This window comes from Mustela nigripes, chromosome 17 (assembly GCF_022355385.1).
Source record: "Mustela nigripes isolate SB6536 chromosome 17, MUSNIG.SB6536, whole genome shotgun sequence".
In the NCBI taxonomy this organism is placed as follows: domain Eukaryota; kingdom Metazoa; phylum Chordata; class Mammalia; order Carnivora; family Mustelidae; genus Mustela; species Mustela nigripes.
This window is the reverse complement of record NC_081573.1, coordinates 15,244,973-15,272,025: the sequence shown is the minus strand read 5'-3', so window position 1 is coordinate 15,272,025 and position 27,053 is coordinate 15,244,973. Positions and strand designations below refer to the sequence as shown.

General features: G+C 52.4%; 1 protein-coding gene across 10 annotated transcripts; it reads left to right on the top strand.

Annotated features, from left to right (window-relative positions):
• The first annotated feature begins 429 nt into the window (after positions 1-429).
• Positions 430-25,489, top strand: CATSPERG (cation channel sperm associated auxiliary subunit gamma). 10 transcript variants are annotated; one of them, XM_059383596.1, is made up of 29 exons: positions 430-698; positions 1,791-2,074; positions 2,162-2,215; positions 6,411-6,555; positions 6,883-7,012; positions 7,193-7,265; positions 8,147-8,302; positions 11,469-11,640; positions 12,765-12,902; positions 13,896-13,955; positions 14,152-14,271; positions 14,825-14,875; positions 14,981-15,110; positions 15,820-15,931; positions 16,890-17,048; positions 17,132-17,244; positions 18,108-18,321; positions 18,660-18,722; positions 18,820-19,018; positions 19,141-19,262; positions 19,388-19,468; positions 19,560-19,616; positions 22,582-22,738; positions 22,939-23,002; positions 23,125-23,220; positions 23,496-23,585; positions 24,607-24,699; positions 24,789-24,888; positions 24,973-25,489. In XM_059383596.1, exons 2-29 carry the CDS (start codon positions 1,820-1,822, stop codon positions 25,213-25,215), a joined length of 3,447 nt encoding a protein of 1,148 aa, XP_059239579.1. In that variant the 5' UTR covers positions 430-698; positions 1,791-1,819; the 3' UTR covers positions 25,216-25,489. The 10 variants fall into 10 exon arrangements, with proteins under 10 accessions (XP_059239579.1, XP_059239583.1, XP_059239586.1 ...); XM_059383598.1 differs by lacking the exon at positions 430-698 and having other exon boundaries at positions 1,617-1,969; XM_059383595.1 differs by lacking the exon at positions 430-698 and having other exon boundaries at positions 1,617-2,074.
• Positions 25,490-27,053: the final 1,564 nt, after the last annotated feature.

The following is a 27,053-nucleotide window of genomic DNA, read 5'->3' as shown; positions in this document are numbered from 1 at the left end:
TCTCTCTCAAATAAATCTTTAATTAATTAATTAAAAGCTTGAAGGGGGGCAGAGGACGAGTGAGGGCTGCCAGAACAATCGGTAGAAACTCCCTGAAGACCTTCCCATCACAAACTCTCATCCCCGGCGCCCTTAGCCCTCCAGGTCCGTGGCGCCAGGGTGTTGATGTCGCTTTCGCCGCGCTGCCAAGTCACAGGCGCTGCTAAGTCACTGGCGCTGCTTGGGAAGCGCGTTACGGTGGAGACAGGAGCACGAGGCGGGAAGGTCCCGGCAAAGGCGGAAATCGATTGCAGAAGCTTGGGCGGCCATTTTGAAACCGGGCAGGAGGGGCGGGCCGCGACGGTTGACCGGTTTCAACTAAGCGACTGGTACCGCGGGCGGGGGAGAAGAGGGAGGTGCCTGGGTCCACCCCAGGAAGGGATGCGGGGGGAGGGGGGCGGAGAGAAAGGGAGGGAGGAGGGGGAGGCGAGAAGGGGAGAGGCAAGAGAAGGGGAGGGGAGTGGAAGGACCGAGCAAAGGAGGGAAGGGGCGGTGAAAGAGCGGGGCAACGGGCTGGGAGAGGCTAAGAGAAGAAGCGAGGAGATGAGTAGGGGCGGGGCTACAGGAGGCGGTACGTGGAGCCGGTAGGGGCCCGGGGTATGGACAAGGGTCGTGAAAGGGGAGAGTGGGGCCAAAAGGTGTCGCGGCCCGGGGGAAAGGTGAGGATCGAGAAGGCGCTTACCGACAAGATAGCGCCCGCGTGGAACGAGAAAAAGGTGCAGGGCGAGGAGAAGGCGCGGGGCGAGGGGAAAGCCAGTGGCGAGGAGAGATCCCGAGGCAAAGTGAGGTTATCTAAGGAGAATGGGCGTGGTTCTACGAGGGGGCGAGGTGAGGGGCAGGCTGGAGAAGAACAGCTCTCCAAAGACCCGGGGAATAGGCGGATGGACAAGGGGCGGGTCGAAGAACGGGGACGAAGCCCGGAACGGGGGCGGGGCAAGGAAGGGAAACCGACCAAGGAGCTTGCTCCAGGCGAGAAACAGGGGCGGGGACAGGGAAAGGGGCGGGGTGTGGAGAAAGTCTGGGCTTCGGAACCCGAGAAGGGGGAGGCTAGATACAGGACCCGGTGCCAGGGCAGGGCCCGGGCCAGAAGAAAGGGGAGATGCGAAGAGAATTGGGGGGACGGGACAAGAAGTGGGGGCGGAGCCAGGTGCAGGTGCAAGTGCAAGTGCAAGTGCACGATCAGAGAGAATAGCAGGTCTGGGGAAAATAAGTGGGGCACAGTCACAGCCGGAAACAGAACCGGTGACCCTGTGAAGAGTAGGGGCGGGATGCAGAGCAGAGGCGGAGCAAAGAACAAGTATGGGGCAAGGTTAAGGTGTGAGGTGAGGAGGCGGGGCGAAACTAGGAGCAGGGGCGTGTCCAAAAGCAACAGTAGAGGAGGGACCTGGAGTAAAACTAGAGGCGGGATTCAGAAGAGGAGCAGGTGCAGCGTTTGGGTCAAGGGCGAAATCTGGAGCAGAAGCGGAACCAGGAGCAAGAGCAAGGCGGGGGCCAGAAGCAAGAGCGGGGGCGGGGCCAGGAGCAAGTGCAGGGGCGGGGCCAGGAGCAAGAGCGGGGGCGGGGCCAGGAGCAAGTGCAGGGGCGGGGCCAGGAGCAGGAGCAAGAGTAAGAGCAAGAGCAAGGGTGGGGCCAGAAGTCTGAGTAGAGTTGGGGCGAGAAGCAGGGGTTGGGCGACGCGCCGAAACTTGGTAGGCTGTCTGAAGGTGGCTCCCGGGCGCAGTCTGGCTGGCAGGTGTTGACCCCCTCTTCAGGTTGGAGTCACGTTGCACGCTGCCCCGCGATGTATCCTGCTGGCCCTGCGTGGCCGAGACTCCGAATTCTGCGGGCGCTGTGGGCACTACTGGCGGTACTATTTGCATCGTGGAGGCTGTGGGCGTTCCAGGATATCCAGGAGTGCACCTGGCAGGTTGTCCTGAACAAGTTCGAGACGGTAGGCAAGAGTGGCGTGAGCGACCGTTTCTTCCATCAACAGCCCGTGGCGACACTGGACAGTGTGTTTAGCCCGCTGGTGGATGCACCCACCGACCAGGGCGAGGTGAGGGAACCGGGGTCAGGTGAACGGGAGAGGTCATAGATCTGCACCCCACTGGGCTCTGGACATTTGCCCAAACTTTTCTTGCAGAAATACCTGAGCTTCCCATACTACCTGAAGATCAACTACTCCTGCAATGGAGAGGTGAGTGAGTGCAGCAGGAGTGAGCTCATTTTGTGTGGCCCTCAGTTTCCCCAGTCGCTCACATTTTAATAGCGGTGACATCACCAGATCTTGGGGACCCTAAGCATATGAGAAGATTCCTAGTATCTCACCAGTCACATAGTAGGTGCTCAAGCAAGCTTTTTTCTTTCTTTCTTTCTTTCTTTTTTTTTTTTTTTTTGCCATTAAAAATTGAGATGGGGTGCCTGGGTGGTGCAGTGGGTTGATCATCAGACTCTTGGTTTTGGCTTGGAACATGAGCCCTACTTCTGCTCCACTCTCAGGGCGGTGTCGGCTTGGGGCTCTCTCTCCCTCTCCCTCTATCCTTCCCCTCTCCCGCCTCTGTCTCACTCTCTTTCTCTCTAAAATAAATAGATAAATCTTTTAAAAAGATTGAGATGTGGGGGCGCCTGGGTGGCTCAGTGGGTTAAAGCCTCTGCCTTCAGCTCAGGTCATGATCCCAGGGTTCTGGGATCAAGCCCTGCATCGGGCTCTCTGCTCAGCAGGGAGCCTGCTTCCTCCTCTCTCTCTGCCTCTCTGCCTACTTGTGATCTCTGTCTGTCAAATAAATAAATAAAATCTTTAAAAAAAAAGATTGAGATGTAAGTCACATATCATAAAATTCACCATTTAAAGTATACAGTTTGATACTTTTTAGTATAAAAACAAAGTTGTGTACTCATTACCGCTAATCACAGACCACATTCATCACCCTAAAAAGAAACCCAGTACCCCATCCTTCAGCCTCTGGAGACCACTGATCTACTTTCTGTTTCTATGAATTTACTTATTCTGGACATTTCATTATAAATGGAGTTCGTTGTCCAATAGGCAGCCTTTTGTGCCTGCTTTCTTTCGCTTGGCACATTTTCAAGGCTCGCCTATGTCGTAGCGTGTATCAGTGTTTCCCTTTTACTGGCTGATTAATATTTAATTGTAAGGATGTGCTATATTTTGTTTAGCCATGCACCAATTGATGGACATTTGGGTCATTGCCACTTTGTTGGCTATTATGAACAATGTTGTTGTAAATGTGCGTACAGGTTTTTCTGTGGACACATGTTTTCAGTTTTCTTAGGGAAATGCCTACAAATGGAATTGCTGGGTCTAACGTTAACTCTGTCGCACTTCTGAGGAACTGCCTGATTGCTCTCCAGAGCAGTTGCACCATTTCCCATGCCCATCAGCCATGTCTGAGTGAGGGTCCCCTTTCTCTGTATCTTCATCAACGATTGTTCATCTCCTGATGATGGCCGAAAGATGTGGGTGCGAGGTGGTATCTATCTCATTGTGGTTTTGAGTTACTTTTCCCTCAAGACTCCTGATGCTGACCATGTGCTCACGGGTAACTTATCTATTTTCTTTGGAGAGATATCTACTCAACTCCTTTGCCAAACTGGGTTGTCCCTTTATTGTTGCCCTGTAAGCTTTCCTTATAGCAGATGGATGATTTGTAAATATTTCATCACATTCTGTGGGTTCTTTTTTAAAAGATTTTATTTATTTATTTATTTATTTATTTATTTATTTGACAGACAGAGATCACAAGTAGGCAGAGAGGCAGGCAGGGCGGGGTGTGGAATCACAGAGCAGAGAGCCTGATGCAGGGATCGATCCCAGGACCCTGGGATCATGACCTGAGCTGAAGGCAGAGGCTTAACCCACTGAGCCACCCAGGTGCCCGTCTGAGTATAATTGTCTTCCATTGCTCTATATGTCTGCCTATATGACAGTATCACATAATCTTGATTCCTATGGGTTTGCAGTAAGTTTTCAAATCAGGAAGTTTGAGTTCTCCGACTTTGTTTTTCTTTTCCAATATTGCTTTGGCTCAGGTGAGCTTTTGGATGACAGTAGAGTATTGAGGTCTAGAACTGAAGATCTGGAGGCAGCCAACCTGGGTTTGAATCTGCCATTGACTGACATTTACATGGAGGAAGTTGGCATGATAATTGATACTTTGGGCTCTGAGGCTAGGCTGCCTGGGTTTAAATCCCAGCTATGCTACATAGTAGCTGTGTGCTCTCTGGAAAATTTCTTAAGGCTTCTCTATCAAAGTTTCTCATCCTTAACAAGGATTCAGTAGTAATCATACCCACTTCCCAAAATGATTAAATATGTGCAAAGCACTTAGCACAGTGTCTGGTCATAGAAAGAGCTCAGTGAATGGTAGCAAGAAGTTTACAGAGTGTGACCCCGGGCAGAGACTTTTCCTCATGAACCTTCTCTTCTTATCCATAAAAGTGTGATAATAATACCTTTATCTGGCCATTCAACACCTATAATGAGTCAGATCCTTTTTTTTTTTTTTTTTTTTAAACACAACGTGGGTGATGTAATAATTAACAGCATGGCTGGGTTTTTCTTATGGATTCAGGCCATCAGGGATGCAATCAGCAAGTGAACACATAAAGTAATTTCTGAAGAGTAATCAGTGCAAAGAAGAAAATAAAATGTTATATGTTAGAAAAGAAGGTGTTATGGGATGGTTGGGGAAGGTCTCTGAAGAGGCTTGAGCAGAGACCTGAATGATGAAAAGGGACAATGGAGGAGACTGGGGGAAAACATCCCAGGCCAGGGGAGAGGCTAGCACGAGGAGCACGATGGTGCTGAGGTAGGACAGGGGGTGCTGTGTCCTAGGAGCCCTGAGGGAGGGCACAGTGGGAGGGGACAGGGCAGGGAGGTGACCCCAGGCAAAGTGAGGACACGGTCCCTGTTCTGAGTAAGATGGAGGCATGAGGAGGTTCTGAGCAAAGGGGTGCCTAATCTGACTCAGGTGTTCCCAAGCTCCCTCCTGCTGGGTGGGGGGCAGGGGGTGGGGGCAGGGTGGGGACAGGGAGACAGTGAGGAGGCTGGCCGATGCTCTAGGCAGGAGTTGAGGGTGGACAGGACCAGGGCCACTGTTGCTCCAGTGGGAGAGGCCCTGCTGCCCTGTGGTTGAAAAACCCTAGGGGCGCCTGGGTGGCTCTGTCAGTTAAGCATCTGACTCTTGGTCTCAGCTCAGGATTTGATCTCAGGGTTTTGAATTCAAGCCCCATGTTGGGCTCTATGCTGGGCATGGAGCCTACTTAAAAAAAAAAAAAAGAAAGAAAGAAAGAGAGAAAGACACAGAAGTAAGGCTGGGACAGATGCAATTGGCTGAGCTGATGAAAGCCTGTCCAAAGGTGGTTGGACCCATTATTTTTTTTAAAGATTTTATTTATTTATTTGAGACATGCGTGCACATGCGCACACGCACACACACAGACACACACACACACAGACACACACACACTCACAGGTGAGTCAAAGGTGGGGAGAGAAAGAGGGAGAGGGAGACTCCCCGCTGAGCAGGGAGCCTGATGTGGAGCTCTGTAGCAGGACCCTGACCCCAGGATCATGACCTGAGCTGAAGGCAGAGGCTCGACTGACTGAGTCACCCAGGCCCCGCTGTTGAACCCATTAAATCTCTCTCCCTGGTCCCACGGCTTATCCCGTACCCAGGAAGGCTACTTGAGTACAGCCTTCTCGTGGAGATGCCTCTAAGCCTTTGCTTATGCTGTTCCGTACCCCTGGTACACCCTTCTCCTTCCCTCCTTCTCCACTGTAAGCCCGGCCTTCCTTTCTCCCCGCCAGCCAGGACCCTGGAATTTCTGGGAGGCTGTCCCTGGCTATCTCTTCCCATTCCTTCCCTGTTCCTTTCTGTGTAATTGTCCTATCCCACCGTCACCCACAGGCTCGGGCTCCAAAACCTGGCCATCCTCTGACGGGGTGGAGGTGGCAGACAGTCAGATTTCTGCAGGGAGGGTAGAAGCTTCAAGAGTGGGACTGGGGATCCAGAAGTGAGGAACAGGCTACCAGCAGCTCTAGGTGCCAGGTTCATTCCCACCTGCCCGTGTTTGCTTTTCCCATAGCTGCCATTCCCTGTGCATTTCCTCTGTCCAAATTCTGTCTGAAGACAAGGGCGCTGGCCTTACCGCCTCCTGGGACTCACTTCACGGCCCCTAGCCCTTCTGCCTATCTCCTCGCCTGGCCTGTCCCCACCCCAGCCCCAAGCCTAGACCATGTTCTCTGACCTTCCTGTGGTGCAGTCTGTTCTCCCACCTAGTCTGAGAAGATAGGCTGCAAAGATGGGCTCAAGGCAGGGGTACCCAGAGCCTCTCTTAAGTAAACACCTGTGGGACCATCTTGCCTTCAGTCCTCCGAGGCCCAGGTCCGCAAGGGCCACCTGACGGGGCTGAAGCCCGTGGTGCTGGTGACCTTCCAGTCCCCAGTCAATTTCCATCACTGGAAGATAGAACAGCTGCAGATCCAGATGGAGGCAGCCCCCTTCCGCAGCGAAGGTGGGCCTGGGGGAGCACCTGGAGGGGCCACAGCCTGGCCAGGGTGTGGGGGGCTTGCTGGGGGCCTCCGTAGGGTCCATGACCTAGAGGGGGAGGCTGCCATCCTCAGAGGAGCCCGTGGCTTGGTGGGGTTGTGGGAGTTTGGGGGAGGCAGTGGGCCCTATGACCCGGAAGGGACTACAGGGAGGCCTCAGCAGGGTCCATGGCCTAGAGAGGGGTCCTAGAGGGAGGAGGTATGGGGAGGTGCAGGGAGATCCCCATGGCCTGTGGCCTAGAGGGCGTCCTTGGGGGGCCTCAGCAGCCTCAGCGTCCACTGCCCCCCCGCAGAGCAGCAGTGCACCGCAGAGCAGGTGTGTGTCATGAGCTGGTACACGCCCATGCCCATCAAGAACGGCAGCGTGCTCATGCGCGTGGACGTCAGCAGCAACGGCCTGGGGCCTTTCATTCCCACAAAAAGGTGCCTTTTCCCAAGTCCGAGGCAGGGGGGCAGACTCTGGGAAGGACTTCCTAATCTCCAGATCCCCCAAGAAGCCAGGAGGAGAGAAAAGGAGGGACTGGGGTGGGGAGGTGATTGGGAGCTATGGCAGGAGCCCCGGAAACCGGAACCCTCGCTCTGCCCGTCCGCGCCTGCTGCCAGGTTCCAGGTGAACATCAACGGCTTCCTGCAGAGACAGCAAGACAACACCCTCCACTTCACTGTGGGAAATGAGGTGAGGGGCCCAGACAGCAGAGAAACATGGTAGAAAATGTGGGTAAAAACCAGAGGGCTGGGGCCCCAGTTACTTCCCAGACAAGTGGCAGACCCCATTCCTGGAGCACTCCCTTTGCGCCAGGCCCCAGGGTAAGCGCTGTACTAGGTGTGCAGCCACGTTCCGTCTTCACAGTGACCCTGTGTGGGAAGGCGCTCTCACAAACCCATTTTCAGGAGGAGAAAACAGAGGCCCCTAAGGGGCGGAGCCATTTGCCCCCAGTTTCTCAGCACTTACACTAAGTATGCCTGTGCACGGTGCATTTAGCAGGCACTTAACTGAGCACACAGTGTGGCACCATGGGAACACGCCAGGGAGCCCATGGACACAGAACCAACATTCTAGTGGCAGAGACAGATACCACACAATAAACATGAAATCAAGTAAATTCCAGAGTAGGTGAAGGGGGGTAAGAGCTCTGGAGAGATTTCAGGGTGAAGGGGCTTGGGTCCTGCCACAGGAAAGGAATGCATAGTTAATGGGGTGGTCAGGAAAGGCATAAGGAGAAGGTGGACGTTTGAGTAAAGTCTGGGAGGAGGAGAGGGGGGAAGCACGTGGATACTAGAGGAAGAGCATTTCATACACAGGCAACAGCCAGGGCAAAGCCTCAGAGGTGAGAAGGTGTCCAGTGAGTCTGGGAAGCAGGGAGGAGGTCCACGTGGCTGGGAGAGGGTGAGCCAGGGGGAGAGCGATGGTGGGTGGCGTCGGAGAGGTGACAGGGACAAATCGAATGTGGCCTCGTGGGTCAGGTGAGGACTTTGGTTTTTTACCCCAAATGAGATGGTGCCATGGGAGGGGAGTATTGAGCAGCCCCCCTTCCGTCCCCACTTGCCCCCCGCCAGATCTTCAATCTCATACCCCGGTACTTCATGAATGTCCCGTCGAGGCCCCTGTGGTACACTGTGGACCAGGCACCAGTGCTCATCCTGGGGGGCATCCCTGAAGAGAAGTCTGTTCTGCTGACTGACACCAGCTTCAAGGACTCCTTTCTCGTGGAGGTGAGTGGGGCAGAGCCAGCGGTGGGCAACTTGGGCCTTCCTGGAGGGGGCTGCGCCTCAGCCTCTAAAATAAGGTGGTACCTGGGGCTGTGGAAAGACTCTCTATAAAGACACAGCAGCTCCCATGAGAGGCAGATAGCGGGAAGGGAAGACGTAACACCGCAGCCAGGACGCCATGGCTTCAGATCCGGGTTCAGCCACCACCTGGCCCTGTGACCCTGGACCAAGTCATTTCTCCTAGCCGGGCCTCAGAGTCCCCATCTGTCCCATCAGGAAAATACAAATAATCTTTATATTCACCTCATAGAATCCTCATGAGCTGGGTTTAAGTTAACATCAGTCAGGCACAGAATGAGCACTTTATGAAAACAACACCACAAGGCCATCATGATACCCAGCAAAATTAGATAGAACCCATTCATATCATCTAACATGGCCAGTGTCAGTTTTCCCCAATTATCTAAAAAAGTCTTAAATTTTTTGTGGGGGGGGAGCACCTGGGTGGCTCAGTTGTTAAGTCTCTGCCTTCGGCTCCAGTCATGATCCCAGGATCCTGGGATCTAGCCCCGCATCCTGCTCCTTGCTTGGCAGGGAGCCTGCTTCGCCCTCTTCCCTGCTTGTTATCTCTCTTTCTCTCTTTCAAAGACATAAATGAAATCTTATAAAATTTGTAAAAAATTAAAAGAAAATTTTTTATTGGAATGTAGTTGACCATGATGTGAGATTGGTATCAGAGGTACAATATAGTGACTCGGCAAGCTTGTATGTTGTGCTGAGCTTGCCACAAGGCTTCTGTCTGCCCCATACGACACTGTTGCAGTATCACGACACTGTTGCAGTATCACGGGCTGTGTTCCCTGAGCTGTACCTTTCATTCCCTCAGCTCATTCATTCCCTAACTGGAAGCCTGGATCTCCCACTCCCTTTCGCCCATTTTGCCCGTCCTCCAGCCGCTCACCTCTGACAACCATCCGTTCATTCTCTGTATTTATGAGTCTGATTCTGCTTTTTGTTTGTTCGTTTGTTTATTCACTTTTTTTTGTTTGTTTTGTTTTGTTTTAGATTCCACATATAAGTGAAATCATATGGTATTTGTCTTTTTCTAACTTATTTCACTGAGCATAACACCCTCTAGGTCCGTCCATGTTGTTCCAAATGCCAAGATCTCATTTTTGTAGCTCAGTAAAATTCCATTGTGTGTGTAAACCACATCTTCCTTATCCATTCATCATTGGATACTTGGGTTGCTTCCATATCTTGGCTATTGTGAATAATGCTACAGTAAACATAGGGGTGCGTATATCTTTTCAAATTAGTGTTTTCATATTCTTTGGGGAAATACCAGGTAGTGAAATGACTGGATTATATGGTAATTCTACTTTTAATTTTTTATGTATTTTTAAAATTTATTTTATATTTGACAGGCAGAGATCACAAGTAGGCAGAGAGAGAGGAAGGGAAGCAGGCTCCCTGCTGAGCAGGGACCTGAGACCATGACCTCAGCTGAAGGCAGAAGCTTAACCCACTGAGCCACCCAGGTGCCCCTAATTTTTTTAATAGATATTTTATTTCTTTATTTCACAGAGATCACAAGTAGGCAGAGAGACAGGTGGGGGTTGCAGGGGGGAGCAGGTTTCTTGCTGAGCAGAGAGCCCAATGCGGGGCTCGACCCCAGGACCCTGAGATCATGACCTGAGCCGAAGGCAGAGGCTTAATTAACCCACTGAGCCACCCAGGCGCCCCTCTACTTTTAATTTGTGGAGGAACCTCCATACTGTTTTCCACACTGGCTGCACCGGTGTGTATTCCCACCACGAGTGCACAAGGGTTCCTTTTAATTTTTTTAATTTTTAAGTAATCTCTACACCCAATATGGGGCTCGAACTCACAACCCCAAGGTCAAGAGTTGCATGCTCTACTGACTGAGCCAGCCAGGCGCCCCAGAGCGTTCTTTTTCCTCCACATCCTCCCCAACACTTGTTGGTTCCTGTGTTACTGACATTAGGATTCTGATGGGTGTAAGGTGGTATCTCCTTGTGGTTTTGATTTGCATTTTCCTGATGAAGAGTGATGTGGAGCCTCTGTTCATGGGTCTGTGGGCCACTGTGCGTCTTCTAAAAAATGTCTTTTAAAGTTGGTTTGAATCAGGATCGACATGTTGCGTTTGGTTAAGTGTCTTCATACTCTTCTCACCTGTAAGTCTGCCCCCCCCCCGTGCCACGTCCTTTGCCTCATCTACCACCTTTTCTCAGGCACGCGGGGAAACCAGGCCTTTTGTCCTATAGAGCTGAGCCACTTGCTTCTTCATGGAACCGCTTAACTTGTTCCTCGGACCCTACGTGGTAGTCAGCTCAGGCTGCTGTAACCAAATACCACAGACTGTGTGTCTGAAACGAAAATGTATAGTCTCATAGTTCTGGACAAGTCCAAGATCAAGGTGTCAGGAGGGTCGGTTCATGGGGAGCCTCTCCTCAGCTTGCAAGCACCTTCTCACCATGTGCTCACCGGAGGGGAGACGGAGATCGCTTTCTCCTCTCATAAGGACACCAGTCCCATGGGATTAGGGGCCCCTCTTTATGACCTCAGTGGACCTTAATTATCTCCTTAGTGGCAGGGTTAGGGATTCAACATATAAATTGAGGTGGGGGACATAGTTCCAGGGATAACACCCCATAGAGTTATTGCCTATAAACTGGTACTGAGCTCTAGAAGCTTGGTTCCATCTAGATTCTTTTAGTCAAGAGTCCTCCATTGATGGTGCTTTCCTGTGGTTAGTCTGTGATATCGCCCGTGTTAGCAATTGGTCCGTGGGTTCACATAGTAGCAGCCTGACAGCCAGTTGTGTCCCAGGTAATATAGGGTGGCTGGGCCAAGCACGAGATCTTTGGGATCTGACTGTGGTCTGGGGGAACCGAGATTGCTATGCACCGTTGAGTATGTTACACACTGCCAAACTGAAGGGAGCATGCCTAGTTGCCTCTGGCTTGGGTCACCTGCATCCTGGGCCCATGCTGGGGAAGTGTGGCCACAAGGTCCTACTTCACGGTGCATGGGGAGGGTGCCCTGGGGTGCCTGTGTCCATCCTGAGCAGGTGCCTCCCTGCTAGGCTGGACGTGGGGGCTGAAACCGGGTGAAGCCGCACCTCACTGACTCTGCTCCTCTGCAGTTGAACATTGACAGTTGCTGGGTAGGCTCCTTCTACTGCCCTCAGGCAATTTTTACGGCTACCATCTATGACGCCATTGCTACCGAAAGCACTCTCTTCATCCGGCAGAACCAGCTGGTCTACTATTTTACAGGCACTTACCTCACCCTCCATGAAAGCAACCACGGCAGTGGTGAGGGGCCCTGGCATCTCGGGGAAGGGGTCCTGTCTGGAGGAGCCCTAGGGAGGGCATCCCAGTGAACCCACCCACTGGCTTTTCCATGGGTGGGTGGGGGGGTTGGAGGGACTTTCCGAGGTCCTTGATCATCACTACCTACCCTGCATGGCCTTCCCCTATCCTCTGTATGTGGGGGGAAGACTTTCCTCTGGACCTATGAACCAGCAGACAGGAGAGGGAGGCGTGAGAGGGAATGGAGGGAGCACACAGAGAGAGAGAGAAACAGAAAGGCATGTGTGCATGCACACACACACACACACACACACACACTCACACAGTATCAGAAGATAGAGGAAGACATGCATAGCAAAGGAGAAGTTTGGAGGGTGGGACAGAGGCATGGGAGTCAGAGACAAAGGCAGACAGAAAGGGGTGAGCAGTTGGAGACGAAAAGCCATGAAGGAGACTGATCTCGGAGGAAAAAGAAAATTTTGATTCAAGCTCACCTTTTAAATGATACCCAAACCCTCCTGGTCCTCAGCTTCCCACCCCCTCCGCTATATAAATGAGAGATGTCATTTTATAGGGTCCCAGAAACTTGTATTATAACCTACATTTCATTAGGGCTTATTCCCAACAGCTTCATTTTTGTCCATTTCTTACTTAGGGCATTTGCCAGTAAGAGGAACCAAATAAAAATAGACTTACATCAAAGAAAGGGGTGGTTATGGGCTTAGATAGATGAAAAACCTAGGAGCATTTGGTTTCAGGTACGATTGGATCTAGGAGCTCATTGGAGCTTAGACCGGCCCCTCCAGGCTTTTATCCTTTTGAGGGCCCAGGGAAGAGCATGTATTCTTTAGCAGCTGTAAGCTTGGGACTGTCTCTGATTGGTCCAGCTTGGTTACATGCCTAGTTGAACCCGCTGCTCTGGCCAGGGGAATACAAGGTGGGGTTAGCCCAATCTCTAGCTCATGGACAGAATATGAGCAAGGGAGATTTTCCCAAAGGCAGCTGGGCCCTATGCCAGGGCCCTTCAGACCCCACACTGAATAGCCATCAAGGCCATGGAAATGTGGATGGGGGTCAGGTCCCAGGTCTATAGACCCAGGTCTGAGGTTCTACGCTGGCCCCCACAGGGAGCTGGGTTCGTGTCCTGGCCAACGAGTGCATCAAGAGCCTGTGCCCCGTGCATTTCCATAGCAATGGCTCAGAGTACGTCATGGCCCTCACCTCTGGCAAGCGGGAAGGTTATGTCCACTTTGGGACCATCACAGGTAAGGACAGGGGCCTCTGGCAGTCCAAGAGACCCCTCCATATCTGTGTGCCTCTGAGAATTCCAACTGCTGGCTCTCATGCCTCACCAGGTGCCTTCAGGAGGGGCCCCAGGCTGGAGGTTGTCCCTGTGAGTGGGGATGGGTTTATGCATTTTATAGGAGTAGGACTCCAGTGTGTTTTATATCTTTCATGATTTGCTTGGTTTCAAAGGGAAGAAGCCTAATTCAAAGTCATTTAGGCATATTTATGGATTTGATAAATGAGAAGACTGGAGTCCTACTTCAGGCATGGCTGGATCCAGGGGCCCACAGGGTAGATCATTAGGACTCTGTATCTCTTGGCAAGGTAGTGTAGTATAGTGATTATAGCAGAGAGAGATTGCTTGAACACACCCAACCCAGGTCACCTGTGGCTTTGGACAGGTGACTTAACCTCTCTTTTTGGTCTCATTTTCCTCATTTGCAAAATGGGGTTAATAATAATACTAGTAGCTGCCTCTTTGGCTTGATAGAAAGATTAAGTAAGTTGGGCTAGGTAAAGGTCTTAGGACAGTGCTAGGGACACATTGGATGCTCTAAAAAGGTTTATTATTATGAACCCTGAGGTTTGGCTTCATTTGCAGGTAGATACTCCTCTGGGAGTTAAAGATGGCCCAGGAAGTTGGGGGGCTCACATCTCCCACCAGTTTAAGTCACCCCAAAAGGATGAAAGCAGCCTCTCCCATTAATTCTAGCATGAACCCAGGGTACACTCTGATGAGCCCATTCTGGGTCAGTGCCCAGACCTGAGCAAATTACTGTGACCAGAGATGGGCCCATGATGGTAGGCCAGGTGTGAGTGACTATCAAGTCGGGGGTGAGACTTGCCCCCTGAAGTCCATGACTCAGGGGGCAGGAGGCACAGGCACCACACCTGGTTGATTGGAGACCTGGCTTGGTGGGATGCCAGATGGACTGGGAAGGGCCTGAACATGGACCTGCTGTGCTCCGCAGATGGCCACGTGTCCTTCCAGGTGCTGCCCAAGCATCGGTCTGTGTGCGAAGGGATACAAGGTACCTAGCTCCCGGAGGGGTCTTTGGTGGGTGGGATCAAGAGTGTGGGAGAGCAGGGAAGGTTGGGAGCAGTCATGGGAAGGAACAGTGGTGTCTTGGGAGGCGTGGAGAGTCACAGGGATAGGTGTGACAGTTACAAGAGACCATGGAGAGGGGCGGGTCCAGGGCTGCTCTGGACCTCACCCTTCCTGTCCAGTTTTCAACTGCTCCATAATCTGGGCCGTATTCATTGCTGGTGACTACATTCTCCTGATGCTGGTGGAGCTCCAAGACCCCACCACCAGGAATTATTTCCAGGTGGTCAGCTACGACTTGGGTAATTGGGATGCTGGGGGGGCGGTTGCTGAGTGGGAAGAGGCAGGAGCCTAGATTATGAACTTTGTGCCTGTCTGGCGGGATCTGTACTAAGCAGACAGGGGGACGGAAATATTGTTCACACCACTCCTGGGTAAGAGGTAGTGGTGGAGAATGGGCTTGGTGGGGTGGAGAAACAAGAAAAAATATGCCTGGAACAGAGAGGGAATGGGGAGGGAGGGAGATGGGAGAGGTGAGCAGAAGCCAAATCTGGAAGGGCCTTGTGGCTCACAATAAGGGTATTGTATTGTATTTTATTTTACCTGAAGAGAATAGGGCTGCCCTGTACAGTTGTATAGGCTGTGGACTGTACTCCCCAGCCAAGAAGTCAGAGGAGGCAAATCTTGTGCCTTAACATATTCACATAAAGAAACCCTAAGGGCCAACAGGCCCAAATGAGAAGCCATTGGAGGGAAAGTTTTTTTGGAGGGCTTGGGAAGGTGGTGACTTGCCCAGTTTCAGATTTTGAAAGCTCAGAGCCTCAGAAGATTTTACTGTGTTCTCTCCGGCTATAGTCAGTGATAACCTGGTGATCCTCTACACCATCCCGGAATTCATCCCTGATGGTAGGAAGGGAAGACAGAGGGGGCCTCAGAGGTGGATGAGGGCCGGGAGGGGTCCAGAGGACCATTCCCTCACTGCTGTGTCCACTCTGCCTCTGTCCTGGCCAGCTCGAGGCCTGGAGTTTCTGATGATCCTAGGAACAGAGTCTTACACCAACTTCACAATGGTACCCAAGGGCATGTTCTACAACCCGTATAACAACCTGCTGTTCATCTGGGGCAACTTCCTCCTGCAGAGGTATGGTGCAGGGCCTATGCTACCTCTCCTGGGCCCATCAGGGTGGGGACCCTTTCTGAAGTCATCAGATTTGCAGAGATTGCCCATTTCCAGAAGTTATGAGAATTTTGATGGGAAAACATGGGCCACGGTGATCAGGGGTGGGATGGGGAAGCTGAGATTTTAAAGCTCTGGGAGAACTTTTTTTAAGTAATTTTTTTTTAGAGATATTTATTTATTTGACAGAGACACAGCGAGAGAAGGAACACAAGCAGGGGGAGTGGGAGAGGGAGAAGCAGGCTTCCTACTGAGCAGGGAGCCCGATTCGGGGCTCTATCCCAGGACCCTGGTATCATGACCCAAGCTTAAGGCAGACGCTTAACGACTGAGCCACCCCGGATTCTCTGGGAGGCCTTTCTTAAATGAAGCCCAGTGTAAGGACCCAACCTATGCAAAGGGCATTGTTGGGGGAGAGGTCAGGACACTCTGCACCCCTCAGGAACTTAGGGGCCCCTGGGACTGCTTCGTGGACTATTGGCAAAGTGCTGCATTGGCCACATGCTCCTGTCTGGAGGGGACTGGTCACCCAGGCTTCCTGGTATGTTCTTACCAGGCTAGCAGAGAGCTGAGTAAATGGGTCTTGGGTCCCGTTAGGCCCGGAGCTGGGGGAAACAGATACCCTGCAGGAACCTCGCCTGGGTGTCCCTCGCTCCCATCTCTGCCCTTGCAGCTACAACAATGAAAACTTCATCTACCTGGCGGATTTCCCCAAGGATCAGTCCATTAAGTACCTGGTCAACTCGTTCCATGGAGAAACAGCTATTGTCACAGAGACGGAGGAGGTGGGCTGCCCTGCTCCTCTCCCTAAACCCCAGGGGTCTCCCCTTCTCCCCCTGTCAGGGTAAAGGGGTTCAGAGAAGGAAATGCCCTCAGGGATCCCAGAGAAGGGCAGCAGAAGCTCCATTTATAGCTGAGAACCCTACAACTCAAAGAGAAAGTCATTCCCCCCCCGCCCAGTCTTTCACCAGAGTGAAAGACTCAGTCATGACCCGATTTCCAGAGCATGTGGTTCACTTCATAACACTGAGCACTTACTGTATACTTGACCCAGTGCTGGGGTTTCAGTGGTGACTGAGTCAGCCCTGGACCTTGTTCTCACAGGGTCCCAGTCCTAAAACAGTTCAGAGTAGCTGGGGCTGCAGGGAGGAAGACAGAACCTATGGAACTTCAGAAATGGGGTGCTGCTGAATTTCTAGTTCAGTATGTGTGTGTGTGTGTGTGTGTGTAAGTGTGGCGTCAGGGAGGGCATCATAGAGGAGGCCACATGGAGGAGGGGTTGCACGAAATCCTCCAGGCTGAGCCTCAGAAGGGGCTAAATTCTAGAGTCAAATGTGTGGTGGGGTGGGCATCCTTGCAGAGATGGGAAACTGAGGCCAAGGGAAGGGTGAGAACCCCGGAGAGTGCAAAGAGTGAGAAGACAGGGCTCGCCCCTGGGAACCTGGAGGGGTGTACCTATTAGGGATGCTTTAGTTTCAAGTAATAACCACTCAAGCCAACTGGAACACGGAAAACATTTATCGTGGTGAGCTGGGGCTGGAAGTAGAGGTGGTCGGGCTCTGGGGAGGAGAAATGGCGTCATAGAGAGAAGGTGTGTGAGCTCACCTGGCACTGGTTGGGAGTGAGCTCTCCAGCCTCAACCTCACCTGAAGGAATGGGGCCATCACACTGGGTAAAGGGAGAGGTGGGTCAGAGGTCCCCATGGCCCTCACACACACACACATTTGGCTGTCGCACACCCAGATCTGGTACCTCCTGGAGGGCAGCTACCGGATGTACAGGCTATTCCCATCCAAAGCCTGGGAGGTGCATGTCAGCCTACAGGTGATGCAACAGTCCTCTTTCTACACCCACATTGAGACCATGGTCACCCTCTTCTACGAAGACCACCAACTGTACCAGGTGCCTGTGGGGGCGGGGTAGGGTTGGGAGGGTCACAGGGAGGCTGCCTGAGCGCAGCTTACCTGCGCCTGCCTCCCCTGCAGCTGGTGTATCTCATGAATGATGGGCAGGGCCGGCTTGTCAAGAGGCTTGTGCCTGTGGAGCAGCTCCTGATGTACCAGCAGCCGGGCAGTCACTACCTCTTGGAGCAACGGGGGTGAGATCCCGGGCAGCAGTGGTAGTCAGGGGGCCTAGGTGCTGCCCACATGAACCACCTCTTCCTGGAGGGAGAGCGAGTCATCCCCAAGGACAACCTTAGGGCTGTGGTGGGGCAGCTTAGGGCCCCTAGAAGCTCAGAGGAGGGGCCAGATGGAGACGGGAAGGTGGGTGCAATCAGGGAGAGCTTCAAAGAGGAAGAGGTGCAGGAGACTCTGTGGGCTGAAGGGGGAGGAGGGATTAGCCACATGAAAAGATGAGCGGTTCTGGCCAGGGGGAGCCACATGAGCAAAGGCCTTGAGAAGGAAAGGAGATTGGGTGTTCAAGACTGAGAGAAAGGTACAGTGCAGACAGAGTGCTGTGCTGGAGGCAGGGTGGACAAGGGGAGCCTGGTGATCGTAGGGAGGAACTTGGACTTCATCCTGAGGGTGCTGGGGAGCCACGATGGGACTAAGAGAAGGGATTCCATGGCCAGATGTTACCGCGTTCAATAATGATCCTTCTGGTCACCTGCGGAATCGCCTTGCGCGGGGGGTGGGGGGGGGGGGGGGGGGGGGGGGGGGGGCAGCTGGGAGAGGGAGCAGGGAGAAAGGGGAGGTGGGAGAAGGCGTAAGAAGTTGGTTTGGGAGGTGAGTGTCTTGGATGAGGTCCAGAACTCCGGTCTGAGGGACCCAGGGACGTTCAGGAGAAATTGTGCATGGGCACCAGGGGCTGAGGCTGAGGAGGAAGGTCAGGGCTGCACTAGATTTGGAGAGTCAGCAGCGCAGAGGTGGGAGGAAGACCTGGTGGGTGGGGGTAGGTCCGCGGTGCGCCTGGCGCGGAAGAGTCAGCCTCCGTGTCCCCCGCCCAACTTCGCCGGCCCAGGAACCACCTGACGCTGTCCTTCACCGACTTCTGCCCCTTCACCGTAATGCGCTTGCGCGACCTGCCCAACCCGCAGATCTATACTCGCCAGGAGCGCTACCGGGCACGCCCGCCCCGCGTGCTGGAGCCCTCAGGCTTCCACGACCAGAACTCGCTCGCCGTCTACCAGGGCCTCGTCTACTACCTGCTTTTTCTGCACTCCAAGTACCACAAGGTGGGAGCCTGGCGGGCGCCGGGTCTGATCTGGGACTGAGGAGGCCTAGAAAGCAAGGCCCAAGTACCTCGAGAATCCCCGTAGAGGGTGGAACTGAGCGGAGCCGTCTGGGAGAGTGTGAAGCTAAAGAGGGGGCCGGGGGAGCGGACGAGCAGGGCTTTGGAGAGATGGCTTTGGGAGGGTGGCTGTTGAGCTGGAAGTAGGGCTCGGGGACGGGCCAGGGTCTGGTAGCTTTGGCTTTGGGTCAGGAGCTGGGCACGCCACCTGCCTGGGGCCGCCTCTGCACCCCCTCCCACCCCACCCCCGCCCCCAGCTCACGGTGCCCGCAATCCCCGCAGCCTTACGCGGACCCGGTGCACGACTCCACCTGGCGCTGGTGGAAGAACAAGAAAGTGGACCAGGTGCGTGGAGAGGGGTGGGGGCCGGGGGAGCGGCAGCGTCAGGACACTCCTCCCGTTCCCCGCTTCGGCTCTGACTGCCCCGCATCCCATCCGCCAGGATTACTACTTCTATCTGGCTAGCAACTTGCAGAGCGCGAGTAACGTGTACATTGACATGGCCAGCTACGAGAAGATCTACGACCTCAAGGCCGAGCACGAGCTGCCCGAGCGCATCTACCTGGACAAAGGCACCAGCTACGGCTTCTCCATCTTCGTGACCGTCCGCGGACACTCGTTAGAGTTCCAGCCGGAGCGCGGTCTGTGGGCGACGCTGGAGCGGAGTCCCCGGGGCGGGGCGGGGGCTGCGGCCTGGGAATTGTCTGCGACGCTAGGGGGCGGGGTCTGGGGGCGCGGCCCTAACCTCTCCCTGTGCTTATAGTGCTCACCACTTTAGAGCTGCGCAGCAAAGTGGATCTGGGCGTGGTGCTGGCCGATGCGGATTGCATCGAGGTGGTGGTAGACCAGAAGGTCCTCATTAATCGCAACTCGGTGCTTTTCTGGGTGAGATAAAGCGGAGAGGGGGTGTCGAAGTGGGGGCGGAGCTCCCGGGGCAGGACACCGTTAGAACTGTCCCCCGGGTCCTCAGGCAGGTCTGTTGACGCCTTCATTTCTGCCTCCAACCCCAGGTTACGCTCCGTGATAAAAGGTCTTGCTTTGATCAGGGCCTTAGTGGACATCACCTCATGAAGACGTCCGTGTTGGTCAAGGTTCAGTCCAAGCCTGGAGGGGAAGGGATGCGGGAGGAGGGGAAAGACAGAACCTACGGGGCCCACCACCATCACCTGCTTCGACCCACAGGTGGTGGGCGCGGTCGGGCACTGCTTCCAGAACACACATCGGGGACTCCACATGCAAGTATTGGACCTCGGGGTATCGGGAACAGTGGTGGGAGGGAGGGGATTGGATTGAGCCTCATCGGAGCTGGTTCTAAGTGCTCCCCCTGGAAATCTCACTAGTGCCTTCCTAATTCCTTTTCGCTCATTCACCCACCGACCCACTCACTCACCCCTTTCATCCATTCATGTTTGCAGAAAGGGCTGCCTTTGTGGTTGCATACATTGCACTCAGGCTTGTATGTTCCTTCTAATATTTTTCTGCATGGGAGTAAAGCATCTGCGACACAGGCCTTTTTGTTCCCAGCCGGCCCAAAGGAAGTCACGTGGGCCAGCTGGGCCCTTCTTTCACATGTTGCGCTTCATTTGCCCTCACAAGTGCTTTGTTCACTCCAGTGGGTCCTTCATTCTTTGCTTGCTTACCCATGCAATACCCCTTTTGCACAGAGGCAGACCCTGAAGCTCAGAGAGGTGCAGACATCTGCTCAGAGTAACCCAAGGAGCTAATAAGTGGTAAAGGAGGGACCTGACCGAGGTGCCTTGTTCTCACCCCCTTTCTTGGCCACCCATTTGCAGTGTCCTCCCTCCTGGCTTGGTATGACCCAGGACAGTAAAAGAAAAAAAAAGGGGCGGGGGTTGTAATAGCCCCCAAAGCCTTGTGGGGAGGAGGAGAGGCGGAAGGAGTGTCTGACTCAGCATCCACTAAGTATTTCCTGCTGGCCTTGGTGATATGCAGTATTTTCCTCTTTATGATAGCCCCAGAAGGTCAAAGTTAATATCCTTATTTTTGATCCAAAGAGTCTAATCTGCAACACTCTGTTACAGCAAAAGGTTGGGAACAACCTCAATCTGGGTAATAAGGGATTGGTTAAACACATTTCGGTCCATCCACGCAACAGAAGACTATGCAGTTGTAAAAAAGGGGGAAAAAGATCTCCACATACAGATGTGGAATAGTCCCCAAAGTGTATTTTATTTTGTTTTTAAGATTTATTTATTTAAGAGAGAGAGCGAGCGAGCGCATGAGTAGGGGCCAGGGAGGCAGAGAGAGAAACTCAAGCAGACTCCACACTGAGCATGGAGCCTGATGCAGGACTTAATCCCATGCCCCCGAGATGAGATCTGAGCTGAAACCGAGAGTCAGGTGCTTAACTGAATGCACTGCTCAGACACCACCAAAGCATATTTTATTCTAAAGAGAAGAAAACTGGATACAGAAGAGTATGTATAGGGGCACCTGGGTGGCTCAGTGGGTTAAAGCCTCTGCCTTCAGTTCAGGTCATGGTCCCAGGGTCCTGGGATGGAGCTCCGCATCGGGCTCTCTGCTCCGCAGGGAGCCTGTTTGCTCCCTGCTCTCTCTGTCAGCCTCTCGGCCTACTTGTGATCTCTTTCTCTGTCAAATAAATAAATAAAATCTTTTAAAAAAGTATGTATAAAACATTAGCAGGAAGGAGACTGAGAACGTATATTCATGTTGGATTTCATTTGCATGAAGAAACTGGGAAAATAAGTAAGCAAGTCCTTATGGTAGATTGCTGCCCTGAGATGGAGGAAAGGCAGGACATTCGGGGAATGGGAATGGAAGGGAAACTTGTCATCGTGTGTGTCTGTGTGTGTGTGTGCACCCACATGCACATGCCCAGAGGAAAGTGGAGAGAGATGAGATGAAATAAGGGGGCAGATCACATGAAGTCTAGTGGGCCACGCTGCCCCAGGAGTTGAGGAGGGACTCAGGCTCTCCCAGGCTGCATGCAGGAGACAGACTGGGGGGAGGGGCGGGAACAGGGAGACCAGGGAGGACACAAGGTTAGGCAAGACAAGGGGGGGGGGGGGGGGGGCACAAAAAAGTTGAGGAGGTTAGGGAGAGAGTGGCTCTGTTTTGAAGTTGTTTTAGAGACAACAGGATGTCAAGATGGACTGGCTGTGGGTGAGAGAGAGAGAGAGAGAGAGAGAGAGAGGTTTCCAGGATGAGGCTTTTAGCCTGGACATGGAGGGATGAGGGTGCCATGAACCAAGATGAGTTGTGGATAGACAATCTGAGATGCCCTTTGGACCTCCCAGTGAGTGAGTGGCTGACAGGTGTCAGGCCTAGCACAGGGGGTGCTTAATCTATGACCACCAACGCCTGTCCACATTCACCATTGGCTGTGCCACAGTCTCTGGATGTCCGTGTCCCTTTGACAAATGAAACCTTTGGACCCTACCCCTGAAGTGGGCAAGAGGCTGTTCATTTTGAAGACCGTGTCATGGGAATTCCCTTACCTCTGACCCCCATCTCAGCTTCACTTTCCTTCTATAACCCAGGCTCCTCCCCAATCTATTATTTGAGAATTCAGGCCCAACCTGAGCCCTGTGCAGTCCGATACCAATAGGTGTTAGTGATGTTGTGTCTTTTCCCAGAGGCCAACCTCTCAGCTCCAATTCCAGCTCTATCCATTTCAGGTGTGGCTTTAGATAATTAACAGATGAGGCGGGTACCTGGGTGGCTCAGTGGGTTAAAGCCTCTGCTTTCAGCTCAGGTCATAATTCTGGGGTCCTGGGATGGAGCCCCGCATCCGGCTCTTTGCTCCCCTGGGAGCCTGCTTCCCCCTCTTTCTCTTTGCCTGCCTCTCTGCCCATTTGTGATCTCTGTCAAATAAATAAATAAAATCTTTAAAAAATAGATAATTAACAGATGGCTTGACCTCCCTGTGCTTTACTCTTGCCATCTGCCATGGAGATGTGAATAGTCTCTACCATACAAGGCCTGTTTTTTTTTTTTTTTTTTTTGAGGGTTAAATTTGAGTTTGAAGCACTTAGAACATCACCCAGTGCCTTGCACGCAGTAAGAACGACATAAATATTTTGCAGTTTTAGAGTATTGTTTCAATGCTAATAATTATACAGCAGCTGGCCGGTGAGTCTGGCCGGAAGTGGTGGGGTGTGTGGGAGGAGGCGTGTCTGCCCCGCCCCGCCCCCCAGTGCAAGGCTTTTCTCCTCCCACTTAGGGCAACTTGATGATTCCATTGCTCATCGGCTGTCCCCCAGGCAAGCGCCTGGCCTTCGACATCACCTACACGGTGGAGTACAACCGTCTACAGAACAAACACTACTTTGACTGCGTGCATGTTGACCCCGAGATGCCCTGCTTCCTCTTCCGTGATAGTGCGTGTCCAGCCCCTCACCCCATTCGTTCGCGGTCCTCTGCCCCCACCACTGCCCCTGCCTTCCCTCACTGCCCACTCACTTCCTCACTTATCCTCTGCCCCTCCCCCTTGGTCTTCTCATCTCTCCTTCCTCTCCTCTCCACCCTCCACTTCTGGGGCCAAGCTTATTCTCCTCCTGGCCTCCCTTCAATCCCACAGCCTTCTACCCTTTCTTCTTGATCCAAGACTTGGTGACAGGAGAGTCGGGCAGTTTTCAGGGCAGGTAAAGACGGGGCCAAGCCACGGACCGATGGGAGTTGGCAGGGGAGGATGGGAGTGGGTGGTAGAGGTGATGCCGGACTCTGGACTCTGAAGCCAGTCCACGTGCACCTCTGTACCTGGCAGCTACGTGTTCAAGGTGGTAGGCGGTGGGCCCACGATGGACACTCTCATTGAATACAGCGAGGAAGAGATTTACCGCTTCAACAGCCCCTTGGACAAGTAATGTTTGTGGGATCCCGCCCACATCTGCCCTCTTTCCTCGAAAGGTTTCTCTTGCTTCCCAGCCACAGCCCTCACCTTGGCTGCAGGCACCACTCACCTGGCATCTCAAGGCTCCTAGGAGGGCACAAATGCTTGCCCCACCCTCCTAAGTCTCCTCCTGCCCCTTCCCTCCTCTGTTCATACTGCTGGCCTCTCTCTACACCTGCAGCAGTAGGACCACCACCCCCCTGCCCCTGTCCCGCACCCCACTGAGGTTACATGGTCCTGTACAGAACTAACAGCCTCATCTGGACCACCAAGAACACAACGACCACAAACGACTCAGCCTTCAACATCATGACCCACCAGAGTTTGGGCATCGAGTGAGTGCATGGCCTGATGGCTGGTCCCTTTATCCCCCACCTGTCCTCATGGTCTGTCTGAGCTGTTGTCCCTTCTCTCTCTAGGAGACCTCTTGATTTTCAAGCCAGACTGACTGCCTTCGTGTCCTTCAAATGGGGTGACTCTTTGTCTGCAGGGCTGGTCCCTCTTCCTCTTTCTTCAGGCTTAGGTCCCTTCATCCAGGGAGACTTTTCTGCCATTCTAAATGGGACATTGGTTCCCATGTCCTCCTGTGCTTTGCCCCTTCTAACCCTCACCTCTCTGCTTGTACTTCCCCCATCCCAACCTGCCCCTCTGGGCTGTCCCTCTCTCTTGTGGGGTCTATCTCCCTTATAGGTCCAGGTCCTGATAGACTAAACATAGTATTTGTTGAATGAGAAAATGAAGGAATTCATTCATTCATGGTAGGCATTTATTGACATTTGAATGGAGGTCATGATGAATGAATAAAACAATGGAGGAACAAATTAAAATACAGAGGCTCATTAACTATTTTTGATTCAGTGAAAGTAAGAAAATGATACCATGAGCAAATGAAGGAAGTGAATGAATGAATGGAGCAACCAACTTGCACCAAGTCAGTAGTCAACCTAACTTACTGAATAAGTGAATAAAGGAAAGCATAAACGAATGGAGATATGACTTTGTGCCTAGCAGGTACTCAAGGTATATTTGTGGGATGAAGGAATGAAGGCAGCAAGGAAAAAATGATGAGTTGGGACATGATAGATACACACTCTGTAATCTAGAGGATTGCATTGTAATGGAGGAATTGGCAGATGGCGATGTTAAGGCGGGAGGTCATGAATGAGTGAACAGCCCATCACATGGTAGACATGGAGTCAGCCTTACTGGATGAATGAATGAAGGAGAGAATCAGGGGAAGGGGTAAGATTACATCTCGTTGGTGCTCACCTAGAGTGGGTGGGCTGGAAGGAGGGATCAGAGGTTGGCACGTGCTAGGCAGGATCTGTAGCATGTTGCCTGAACTTGTGTCCCCAGGTGGCTGTGTCTGGAGAACTCCCCCTGCCATGACACCATTCCCCACAGCATCTTTGCCCCCGAGTTCTTCTTTAAGGTGTTGGTGAGCAACAGGTGAGCCAAGCATGTGGCCAAGGTAGAGTTGGGGCTTCCTGTGGGGTGCCCAACCCCTCCCCCAATGCTGAAACCCCCCCCCCCCCAAGAGGTGTGGACAAGAGCACATACTGTGACCACCAGCTCATCTTCCTGTTGCATATCCATGGCCTCCCACTCAGTGCCGAGCGGGCCCTCTTCATCCTCATGGTGAGTGGCTGCCCAGGAGCTGCGCTGTTAGGAGAATGGGGCTCAGGCTGCCCCCACCTCATGTCTGTCATGTGGTGTCTGCAGGTGTCATTCATTGTGTTTATTGGCCTGGTGAGCCTCTACATCATCTTTTGCCTCCTGCTGACCCCGATGGTCAAGGCCTGCAACATCCTCCGCTGGAAGATCAACAACATCATCACATCAGAGTCCTACTACACCTACAAGTCCTCTTCTAGAATCTTCACCGGGACATCTGGGACCAAATCCAGGGCCAGCTCCAGCATCGGCTCCAGCGTCAGCTCCAAAGTGGTGGAGGGGAACCAGTAGATCCCTGAGGAACCCTCGGAGAAGCAGTCTATTACCTGAGCCCTTTGCCTGCCTCAACCCCGACCTGTGCACTCCCCTCACTTCCTGGGCCATCTTGGATATCCAATTATCACCCATCCCAGGCTTTTTTGGTTTTGTTTTGCTTTGATTTTCACTTCTCCTTCAGACCTAAATCCTCGTATCAGAACCAGCTGTGGGCCCTTGTAAGGGCTCATGTTCAGTTAGTTTGTACCACATAGTCCTATAGGTCATTAAAATCAAAATTCTTCTGTGCCGTCTGGTAAATAGCATCTTCTCTGTGTGCCTGCCAACCCCACCCCTCCCCAGGCTGCCCCCAACCTCCCCACAGTCCAGCAAAGTCTTCCATGACCCAGACCCATGGCTGTGGCCTGGAGTACATTCTGATTGTTCGGTGCCCAGGTTTAGTACCAATCATTAAATATTTTGAATTTCAATACCTATCTAGTGTCTAGCTTAAGGAGGGGACTCTGGAGAGGTTAGGATTTTTGTTTTAGTTGCAAGTAGCAAAAATTTCACTTAAATGGCCTACCTCAGAAATGGTAATATTAAATATAGGCTTCAGGTATGGTTTGATCCAGAAGTCGTCAATGTCTGTAGGGTTCTGGCTCCATCTCCCTGTAGCTTTTCCTGACCTTCCCTCCTCTTAGTGTAGTCTCTAATCTCAGGCCAGCCCCCTTTACAGTCCAAGGTCCACATATGTTATTGTTCAGAAAGAGAAGGGGCTGTAGTCCAACATTCCCAAGCAAGGCCTATCAGTCACTCTCATTAGACAGAGATGGGTCCTGAGCTCACCATTTTACTACTCACACTGCCAGAAGTTAAAGCCAATTGAGCCTACCCCTGGAGCTGAGGACAGTTTTACCCTAATCTCCTGATTATGTGTGAGGAAAGACAGTTCTTGTAAGGAAAATGTGCTCTCGAGAAAGGAAAAGACTGAAAGGCAGAAACAAAACCCCTGCTCCAACAAAAAGGTCCAGGGGTCTGCATGCAGACTGAGGGATGAAGAGGTTGTCCTTGAGATGAACACCAGGGAGAAGGAGAAGGTTTGGGGGACAGACTGAGGCCTTCGGGCATGTATGGTCATGGTCATGTATGGCAGTTCAGGTATGAGAGACTTCTGGAGGAGGTCATCCAAGAGGCTGCAGGGATGTCAGATCTGGGGCTTAGGAGGAAGGTTGGTGATGGTCAAGCCATATGGCACCATAGTCCCCAATAAAGACCCATCAACAATATTAACCGCACTGATGCAAATAAAGAAAATGTGATAATATCCGGTTTTGTCCTGTCTTAGTCTGTTGAGGCTGCTATAACAGAATACCATAAACTGGGTGGCTTGCAAACAAATATATTTCTTACTGTTCTGGAGGTTGAAAGTCCAAGATCAAGTTGTTGACAGATTCCATGTTTGGTGAGAGCCTGCGTCCTGGTTCATAGATGGCCATCATTTTGATGTGTCCTCATGTGGTGAAAGAGTTAATGGAGGTCTCTGAAGTCTGTTTTATAAGGGCATTAATTCAATTCTGAGGGTTCCCAAAGGCTCTACCTTCTACTACCATTACATTGGGGGGTTAGATGTCAACATCTGAATTGGGGGGGGGGGGGAGGACAAAAACATTGACATTGGGTCCATGGCAGATCCCTTTTCTTCAGCAAAATACATTTTCATCTCAAGCACACGTAAAACATTCTCCAGGATAGAGGATATGTTAGGTCATAAAACATGTCTTTTTTTTTTTTTAAGATTTTATTTATTTATTTGACACAGAGAGATCACAAGCAGGCAGAGAGGCAGGCAGAGAGAGAGGAGGAGGCAGGCT

What these genes read in the sequence shown, in the direction of transcription:
- CATSPERG (XM_059383596.1), top strand. Translation starts at nt 1,820, where the DNA reads ATGTATCCTGCTGGCCCTGCGTGGCCGAGACTCCGAATTCTGCGGGCG. An exon ending in AGAACAAGAAAGTGGACCAG is followed by an intron (nt 18,723 to 18,819) that starts GTGCGTGGAGAG and finishes CCCATCCGCCAG; the next exon opens with GATTACTACTTCTATCTGGC. An exon ending in ATCGGGGACTCCACATGCAA is followed by an intron (nt 19,617 to 22,581) that starts GTATTGGACCTC and finishes CCTCCCACTTAG; the next exon opens with GGCAACTTGATGATTCCATT.